This window comes from Marmota flaviventris, chromosome 1, assembly GCF_047511675.1.
Source record: "Marmota flaviventris isolate mMarFla1 chromosome 1, mMarFla1.hap1, whole genome shotgun sequence".
NCBI lineage: Eukaryota > Metazoa > Chordata > Mammalia > Rodentia > Sciuridae > Marmota > Marmota flaviventris.
In genome coordinates this window covers 158,151,261-158,161,498 of record NC_092498.1, presented here as the reverse complement: position 1 = coordinate 158,161,498, position 10,238 = coordinate 158,151,261, and the positions used below count along the sequence as shown (strand labels likewise).

Below are 10,238 nucleotides of genomic sequence, written 5' to 3'. Positions count from 1 at the left end.
TGGTGGTGTTACTTTTGTTTTGGGTAAGGTAGGCAACCCATGTAGAGAGAACCACACTTGCAAATGCCAGAGGCCTTTGAGCCAGGAGCCTGGATAAGGCTTGTGAAAGTCCAGACTAAGCCCTGAGTAGGAGAAATAGGCTTTTACGCAAACTTTGGAGCTGCCTATACCTGGGCCAATGAAGTCCTCGTGTCCCTTTAACTCTGGGAGGCTGGTGCTATGACTATATGCATTGTGATGAGACTGGCAGATATGAAGCAACTTGCCATAATCACTTAGTCAAAAAATGGCAGGACCTAGAAAGAAACTCTGTTCTCTGGTGCTTCCTTCCTCCATGAGCCCCAGAGAGATCAGACATTATCTGTCCTATGTCCACCATGGCAGCTTTGCCTAGCCTCAGTAAAATCCCTGCCTCAAAGTCCTCAGTTTCTTTGAGTGTAAAAAATGGACTCAAACTAAAATAAGTGAGCTTATTACCAGGATGCCTTTTTCTGTTCTGGATTCTCTCACCTCATTGAACACAGAGGACATGGGTGTTCAGAAAGATCAGGGAACTCTGTGAGGTCACATGTCACACAGACCAAATAGTGTTGCATTATTAGTCCATTTAACAAATAACAGCATGGAAGCACAGGAAGCTGAAACCCTATTGGAATCCAATGACCACCAGGCCTAACAATCTGACTAAATGACCCTTTGGAAGGCCACAGCAGGTGCTGCTGTCTCTTATGATGTGGCACAGGGACTTAGTTGGGCCTATAGAGGCCCCTGGCTTTATCTTTCAGGGAAGTAAGCAGCTCCAGGCACCCAAGGGACAGACCAAAGGATGGGCTGTGTTCCCATGGTGTGCATGAAGGGGCAGCAGGCCCATTCCCTGACCTCCTTTGCTGACTGACTGCACCTCTGGATTCTCCTTGACTGTTTTCTGTCTGAAGCTTTGAAATGTAAGACTCCTCTCCGGGAGTAAGACTGGGGAGAGATTCTCACAGCTGACCCTGAGTTTGGGCAATTGGAAACAGAGCACCCAAGGACTCCAGAGACAAAATTTTGCGGTTTGAATTCCCTTAGTTACTCCCAACCTATGTGACCATGAAAGGTTCTTTATCTTTCTGAGCATCCTTGCCAGATGATGGTAAAGCTGAACTAACAAGCCCAGCTCAGTGGTTCACACCTATAATCCCAGTGTCTCCGGAGGCTGAGGCAGGAGTTCAAAGTCAGCCTCAGCAACTTAGCAAGGCGCTAAGCAACTCAGTGAGACCCTGTCTCTAAATAAAATATTAAAAAGGGCTGGAGATGTTGCTCAATGGTAAAGTGCCCCTGAGTTCAATTCCTGATACAATAAATAAATAAATAAATAAAATTAAAAAATAAAAAGAACCAACAAAGCACAGGGATTTGGGGGTGTAGCTCAGTGGTAGAGGGTTTGCCTAACATTTGTGAGGTCCTGGGCTCTGGCCCTCACAAATTTTTTTTTTTTCCCTCCTCTGTCACAGATGGCACCAAATCCAAGTTGTGGGTTTGGATACTTCTCATCTGTAAAATGGGCATGAGAGGGTTTCAACAAATGATGTATGCTAGTACTTGGCACTACAGAGTTTCTTGGAAGAGTCGATATAGTGGAATACAGCCACCAGATGTGCTCTCCTGTCAGTGGTGCAGTGCTCACCCCCAAGTTTAGACACTCTTGCTGTAGATCCCAGCCACCCAGGTCAAACACATTGCCTGAAACCCTGGCCAGGCAATTGAAGATAGGGCACACAAAGACTCCAGAGAAAGAATTTGGGAGACCACAGATCATCTGTGATCTTGACCTACCCACCTGGACCCTTTCTCCAGGCCCAGGAGCAGCGCTCAGGCTTCCCACGGGGCATCCTTTTCTGCTAGGGCTTGCACGAACAGTGCCTGGAAAAATATCCAGGTGGGTCACAGAGCCATGAAGCAGGAAAGATGTGGGGCCAAGATGTGGGGAATCTCAGCAGGCTCAGGAGTCCGTGTCAGGTTTCAGTCTCTGCCTAGGCAACACGGAGAGGTGAACAACCCTTGAAGACACCCGCGGCAGGGGACTAGGGGAACCCATCCCGAAGCGGAAGGGGCGCGTGGAGTCCCACCAGATTGCGCCGGAAGGGGCGCGCGGGGCGGTTGGCCGCGGCCGGGGCGGCAGCCGTTGGCGAGCTGTGGCCTGCCAGGCGAGGTCAGGCGTCTGGCCTGGCTGCGGCCACAATGACCAAGGACTCGCCCACCCCCTTGGGTGGCGGCCGCGCGTCGCCCAAGAAACCAGGTAGCCCCGGCCCGGCGGCTGCAGTGCAGGAGGAACAGAGACGGGAGCTGGAGAAGTTGCGGGCTGAGCTGGAGGCGGAGCGCGCGCGGAGGTTGGAGGAACGACGGCGCTTCGCGTCCCAGGCGCGGCAGCTGCGGGAGGCAGCCGAGAGGGAGCGGCAGCAGCTGGCTGACCATCTGCGCTCCAAGTGGGAGGCACAGCGCTTCCGGGAGCTGCGGCAGCTGCAGGAGGACGTGCAGCGGCAGCGCGAGACCGAGATCCGGCAGCTGCTGCGCTGGAAGGAGGCCGAGTTACGGCAGCTGCAGCAGCTGCTGCATCGCGAGCGCGATGGAGTGGTGCGCCAGGCCCGGGAGCTGCAGCGCCAGCTGGCCCAGGAGCTGGTGAACCGTGGCTACTGCAGCCGCGCGGGGGCGCCGGAGGTCTCCGCCGCGCAATGCCGCTGTCGCCTGCAGGACGTCCTGGCACAACTGCGCTGGGATACCGACAGCGAGCAGGCAGCGCGCATCCGCCACCTGCAGGCGGCGCTGGACATGGAGCGCCAGCTCTTCCTCAAGTACATCTTGGAACACTTCCGCTGGCAGCCCGCTTTGTCTGGACCCCCGGACTCCCAGGCAGTGAATCCCTCGGAAGAGCCGCTCCCTGAAACAGCAAGCAGTGCTCGTCTCACTCCGAAGCGCGACTGTCGTCTCGCATCCCTGGACGGCCTGAGCGCCCGCGATCGCTTTCGCTCTCGTTCCCTGGATTTGGTGCCCGCGGTGTGCTCAAGCTCCGCAGATGGCCTGCTCCCAACGCGCGCCAGCTCCTTCGATTCCTTGGCAACAGAGCGTTCTTGCTCGCTGGACAGCACACTGAGTTTCCCCAAGGCCTCCAAATCTGAGGCGCGAGTCTCCTTGACAGATGCATCCATCAGGGGCTCCCTGAGTCCCCCGCCGCCGCCACTGCTACCATCCTTATCATTATCGGTACGTAGGAACCCTAGGGATCCCCGAGAAGAAATCTCCCGGAAGGAGCCCTGCGCTGCTCTGACGCCTTCACCACTGAGCTTGGACTACCAGGAACTGGTGAAGCAGAACTCGGAACTTGCTGAAACGCTGCGGGTGCTAGCACGCCGCTGCTCTGGACTACAAGAAGAGAACATACAGTTGCGGCGCGCACACTTCTCCGTCGGGGCGGAGGAAAAGGTGAAGCGGCTCAAAGTGAAGCACGCAGAGCTGACCGGACTCGCGAGGCGCCTGGAGGACCGGGCTCGAAAGCTTCAGGAGACCAACCTGAGAGCAATGAGCGCGCCTGTGCCGGGTGAGAGCCGCTCTGGCCTGGAGCTATGCCAGGCCTTTGCCCGCCAGCGTGCACAGGATCTGTCAGAACAAGCTAGCGCGCTGCTGGCCAAAGACAAGCAGATCGAAGAGCTGCAGCGCGAATGCCACCTGCTGCAACCACGCGTCGCCACTGGCCTTAGTAGCGTCTCTGATCCTGGAGGAGGCGCCCCCTGCACGCAGTGGGTCAACATCAGCGACTTGGACCGGCTGCAGCGTGAGTCCCAGCGGGAAGTGCTACGCCTGCAAAGGCAGTTGACGCTACTACAGGGCAGGAGCGACAAGCCGGCCGAGGCCGGCGGCCAGAGCGCACTCTGTGAAGATGCGCGACACCAGGTGCAAGCACTAGAGCGCGAGCTGGGCGCGCGGCGTAGGGAATGTGAGGAACTGGGTGCTCAGGCTGCGGCCGCACAGCGGCGCCCCGAGGAGACAGCAGTACAGCTGCAGACAGCACTGCGCAAGGGCGCCTGGCTGGCGGAGGAGAACGCGCGACTGCAGGCCCAGGCTGACTGGGTGAGGAAAGTGGCTGCAGAGAACAGCGACGTGCGCGAGCAGCTGGGCCGCGCGTGCCAGGAGCGTGACGCCGCAAGCCTGCTGGCAGAGCAGCTGCTGCAACAGGCGGCACGCGAGCAAGACAGGCAGGAGCAGCTGCAGCACGACCTGCAGAAGGCCCTGAGTGACCTGCAGGATGCCCGGAAGGAGATGCAGACGTTGCAGTGTTCCCCTGACCACCCTCCCGAACATCTACGGGAGACCACCCAAACCCCAGAATCCCAAGGTAGGGGTAGTGGAAGGGCCAAGTTCAAGCCAGGGCCTGAAGACCATGCTCTGTCAGAGCCTAGCAGAGACAAACAGCTTCTTGTTTGTCTCTCCCAGCAGGAGAACCCAGTTCTTGGGGAAACATCCAGTGTGCCCCAAGTGTCAGATAGGGTCCCTGCCAGCCAGCTCCTGAACTCCAGGCCCCAGACCAAGAAAACCAGCTCCCATTCAAACTCCTCCTCTTCCTCAGAGGTGGAGTCCATGTGGGCCACAGTGCCATCTTGCCTTACTCTGGACATGGATACAGTCAGTGAGGTGGATGACCTGGAGCCAGACAGTGTGTCTCCTTCCCTGGAAGTGGGGTCCTCTGAGACTCCTGCAACTCCCAAGCTCAAAATCTTTTTGGCTAGGTATAGCTACAACCCCTTAGAGGGGCCCAATGAGCAACCTGATGGTGAGCTGCCCCTCACAGCTGGTGACTATGTATATATCTTTGGGGATATGGACGATGATGGCTTCTATGAAGGGGAGCTTGAGGATGGCCGGCGGGGACTAGTGCCCTCAAACTTGGTGGAACAGATTCCAGACAGTGACATCCTGGGCTGCCTGTCCTCCAAGTACCCTGACCTTGGCCCCACTGTACTGCCAGCTGGGCAGAGCAGAGTCTCAGAGGAAAATAGCTCATTATCTGAGGAAGCACAGGGATCAGTGGATAGAGTGCCATGCCAGAAGGGAAGGGTGGGCTCCAAGACAGAAGTGGCAGTAGAGATCTTGGAGTCCAAGACAAAAGCATGTTGGCTAGGCTCACCACAGAGTGCGGGGGAGCAGGGCTTCTCCAGACCCCTTCTGGGGGCCAAAGGAGTGCTGTGTGTGGCTCCAATGCAACTACATCTGCAGAATGTCACAGCCACATCAGCTGAAATTGCCTGGGTCTGCAGCAGCAACAGACACCCCCATGTGGTGTATCTCAATGACCAGGAGCATGCCTTGACCCCTTCAGGTGTGAGCTGCTACACTTTCCAAGGCCTGCATCCCAGCACACGATATCAGGTGCGGGTGGAGGTACGTCTGCCTTGGGACTTGTTGCAGGAGCACTGGGAAACAATGTCCTCTACCATCATCTTCAATACCCCCTTAGCAGGACCTCCTGACCCTCCGCTAGATGTCCTGGTGGAGCACCACACCTTGCCAGGTTTCCTGGTGGTCAGTTGGCTTCCTGTGACCATTGACTCAGCTGGGTCCTCCAATGGGGTCCAGGTTACTGGTTATGCTGTGTACGCAGATGGGCTCAAGGTTGCAGAGGTCACTGATGCCACTGCTGGGAGCATCCTGCTGCAATTTTCCCAAATGCAGGTGCCCCTAACATGCCAGAAGGTCTCAGTGAGAACTATGTCACTTTATGGTGAGTCCATGGATTCAGTGCCAGCTCAGATCCCTGAGGACTACTTCACCTGCAACCCATTACCAGAGACTCCTTCATTTAGCTATACCTGTGGTGACCCATCCACCTATAGAGTCACCTTCCCTGTCTGCCATCAGAAGCTGGTACTAGCTTCTCTGAATACCAAAGCTGTCCCCCACACTCCTGGAAGTTGTGGGGAGCCTCAGACCAAGTCTTTAGAAGCATTCCCTGAAGAAGCCTCAAAAAGGCAGTCCCCAGTGTCCAACCTAAGCTCAGAAGGGACTGGCAACAAAGTCCAGGAACCCATAGAGACCTGGAAAAAATGCAGAAAGGATGTGTCCTTTCAGAAGAATCCCCAGAATCACCACAGATTACCTCTACCCAGTGACCAGTCTGGGTTGAAAGAAAACTACTATGGGCACATGAATACCAGCAGAAGTCCTGCTCCAGGATTCAGCCATCCGCCCCCTGAGTGTGGATCCAGAAAAGAGCTAAGTCAGGAGAAGGCTGCCTTTGAAAAAACCCTTAGGCAAAAACAGGATACCCAAGTGTTCATACCTCCCCAACAGAGAACCTGCCAGCAATATGCAGCTGATTTCCATGACATCTTTGAGGAGGCGGCAGCATTGTGCTTGGATCCTTGGTGCACAAAAAATCAAGAGCAGAAAAAGAAGTTCAGGCCTCACAGTAGGCGAGGTCAGGCTCTGGGGGATAAGAGAGAGTGCCAGCTCCTTGAGCCCAGTTCAGTGCTGTGTCCAACTCCATCCAGCAAAATCATTAAGATGTCCAGGGGTGGCCCCACACAGCTGGGGACAGAAGCCAATATTCCCGCCAGGGTCTTTGTGGCCCTCTTTGATTATAACCCTCTGACAATGTCTGCCAACCCTGTGGCTGCAGAGAAGGAACTGACCTTCCAGAAAGGGCAGTTGCTAAGAGTATGGGGCTGTCAGGACCCCCATGGTTTCTACCATGGTGAGTGCAATGGACAAGTGGGCAACATCCCTGGGCACCTTGTGGTGGAGGTAGAGGTGGGCACAGCGTGGACTGACAGGAGGTGGCATTTGCCAGCACAAGGGCACCTGCCCTCTGTGGGCCACCTTGCAGACTTTGAGAGGCTCACCAGGTCCCAAGGTTCCTTCCTCATACCCCAAGGGAACTCCAAGAGACCCACACTGTGGACTCCAAAGACAATGATGGCGGCCCTGGACTATGATCCCAGGAACAGGAGAGCAGGATGCCGGGGAAAAGGCAAGCTGGCACTAAGGGCTGGGGACATGATCACAGTGTATGGGCCTGTGGATGATAAAGGATTCTATTATGGTGAGTCAGGTGGCCACAGGGGCCTAGTCCCAGCCCACCTATTGGATGACTTGTCTATCCACAGAGAGTAAGCAAGGCTACCTGCTGGGGTGGTAGCCTCTGGCTTCCCACACCCCTCTGGATAAGAAGCAAGCATGAGCACTCTCACACAACACCCCTTCTTGCAGCCGCCTTAAGCAACATTTGCTCCAGGCACCATTGTGTTAAAACTGATGGCAGTCCCCAGGTGTCCCCTAACCTCTGGGAGAAGTTGGGCTTAATTGTTTCCAAAAGAAAATAAGCCAATTCGTGAGAGTTTGACTGTTTCAAAGTTGTCAAAAACTATAATATGTATTTGAAGAAGTGCCTTTTTCTGTGGTCAATATGTGTTGTATTTAGCAGGTTAACATTATTCATCCATTGCCTTGTATGAAAGTCTTAAGAAAAGTCTGCATCTTAAAAAAAAAAAAAAGAATCAGAATGTTATTTTTTTATTTTATGTTCAACCCCTCATTAAAATGTTCATAGAAAAAAAAAAGAATATTTTAGAAGTTAAAGAACAACCAAGGGAAACATGCACATGACTCTTCTTCCCTGTCCTGTCCAGTGGATCTGCAAGTGCTATAGAAATGTCTTCCTGGCCAGGGAAGAGTAGTTGCATTTTTACTCTTTAGGGTGGGCCCTGTTCAGGGCATGCTAGTTACAGAGGGTCCAGCCAGAAGCCAGAGCTAAGAAACAGGGACCTGAAGGTTATTCCTGGCTAGAACTTTCCCAAGGAGTCCCTATGCTGGGACTGTGTTGCTGGTGAACCCTTGTGAAGGTGGGGTCAGTGTCTCTCAGTAGGGAGTCTGACTCTAGATTCTCCCTTTCCCAAAGTGCTTCATGAGAGATCCCCTTGGAAGTGCACTTTCTTAATTGCCCCTATTTTAGGTAAATGCCAACTGAGACTCAGGGGAGTCCCCCAATGGCTAAAGTCATAAGGCTCAGAGCCACCTCCTCTTTCCATGGTTTTCCAGGGTTCCATCTCCAGGAAGATGGGGAGAAAGGGTGGGTTTCATCCTTCCTTGCTTCTGTTTGATGCCACTTTGTTTCCCTACATCCAGCAATGCTGTCAGAGAAAGGATGACAGTGTAGCCAGAAATGACTGGAAGTACTCTTTTTTTTTTATCTTTGTTTTATTTATTTATTTGGTGCTGTGGATGGAACCCAACCACTAAGCTACAACTCAACACTGACTGGGAGCACTCTTTTTTTCTTTTTTTTCCCCGGCGGACACAACATCTTTGTATGTGGTGCTGAGGATCGAACAAGGGCCGCACACATGCCAGGCGAGCGCGCTACCGCTTGAGCCACATCCCCAGCCCTGGAAGGACTCTTGAGACAGAAGCTTTGGAGCTAACATCTGGTTATATGGTCAAGTCTAAGAACTGAGGCTAAAGGGTTATTGTCCCTAGGGTTGAAGGTGGGAAAAGGGAAGGGGCAGGCCCAAGAGCCCAATCTGACACATTTATGGCAGTCTTATCCTCAAAGAATACTTGACCTACCTGAGGAGCTTTTGTGTACACATGGACACATTATTTGTGAGCTGAAGGCCACAGGCCTCAGCAAGCAAAGGAAATCTATCAGGATATCCATGGATCAAGGGCCACTGTTGTCCCCTCTCATGCTCACAATAATCCATTTTTACAGCAAGAAAACAGGCTCAGACAGGTTCTGTGACTACCCTAGGGAAGGAACTCAGACCAGCTCACCACACTGGACTTCACCATCAGCCCTTGAAGGCACCCATCACCTTTCCTCCTTTTAGGCCAATGATCACAGCTGAAAGCAACATCTTTCACAATTGTTTTTAACAAAATTTACCATCGGCTGGGCATGGTGGCGAATACCTGTAATCCCAGAAACTCAGGAGGCTAAGGCAGGAGGATTGCAAGCTCAAGATCAACCTTAGCAACTTAGTGAGGTCCTAAGCAACTTAGTGAGACCCTGTCTCAAAAATAAAAAGGGGGGCTTGGGATGTGGCTCAAGTGGTAGCGTGCTCGCCTGGCATGTGTGAGGCACTGGGTTCGATCCTCAGCACCACATAAAAATAAAGATATTGTGTTCACCTAAAAAACTAAAAAATAAACATTAAAAATAAAAAAATAAAAATAAAAAGGGCTAGGGATGTTACTAGTGGTAAAAGCCCCCTGGGTTCAATCCACAGTACAAAAAAAACCTTTTTTTTTTAACCATCATAGGCTGGTGCTGTTGTTCAGCACTTGCCTAACATATGCAGAGACTGAGTTTGGACCCCAGCACTGTCAAAGAAAAAAAAAAGAAAAGAAAAAAATTCTCCATTTCAAGAGGATCAAAGCCAGGACCTCTCTGCACTCTTGGCAAGCATTCTACCACAGAACTCCATCTCCAGGCCATAACCTTTTTTATTTTTTAATATTTTTTTTAGTTGTAATTGGACACAATACCTTTATTCCATTCATTTATTTTTATGTGGTGCTGAGATTCGAACCAAGGGCCCCGGGCATGCTAGGGGAGCACTCCTCCGCTGAGCCACAATCCCAACCCCAACCATAACCCTTTTTAAGTGTAATTTAGTAGTGTTAAGTACATTCATGTTGTTGTGCAAAAGATCTCCAGAACTCTTTTCATCTTGCAAACAGAAACTGTATCCACTAAACAGTAACGCCCCATCCCCCACCCCAGCTCCTGGCAACCACTAACTTGACATGGAAACAGCTGGTGGCACCAATTATTGTGCCCCAGGGTGCTTCCAATCATTTGAAGCTACGTTGAGAAATGCAGTGTCCTTTCTCTGACTGAGAGCATTGTTGGACATGAGGAACTAAAAGGGCATTTTACTTCTTTCTGATGATTAGGATTAAATCTAGGACTCTGTACATGCTTTACCACTGGCCTACTCCTCTACTCCCACTACTCTTTTCTGTCTCTATGAATTTGACTACTCTAAGTACCTCAAATGAAAGAACTCATACAGCATTTGTCATTTTATGATTGGCTTATTTCACTGAGCCTAATGTCCTTAAGTTTCATTCATGTGGTAGTGGGTGTCAGAATTTTCTTCCTTTTAAAGGCTGAATAATATTCCAATATGCATATACCACCTTTTTTTTGGGGGGGGGTACTGGGGATTGAACCCAGGGGCACTTTGCCATGAGCTATATCCTCA

The 10,238-nt window shown here is 52.1% G+C and overlaps 1 protein-coding gene across 1 annotated transcript; it reads left to right on the top strand.

Annotated features, from left to right (window-relative positions):
- Positions 1-2,192: 2,192 nt before the first annotated feature.
- On the top strand, positions 2,193-7,470 carry LOC114083093 (RIMS-binding protein 3B-like). Its single transcript, XM_027924231.2, has one exon. It carries the CDS (start codon positions 2,221-2,223, stop codon positions 7,141-7,143), a length of 4,923 nt encoding a protein of 1,640 aa, XP_027780032.2. The 5' UTR covers positions 2,193-2,220; the 3' UTR covers positions 7,144-7,470.
- Positions 7,471-10,238: the final 2,768 nt, after the last annotated feature.

What these genes read in the sequence shown, in the direction of transcription:
- LOC114083093 (XM_027924231.2), top strand. Translation starts at nt 2,221, where the DNA reads ATGACCAAGGACTCGCCCACCCCCTTGGGTGGCGGCCGCGCGTCGCCC.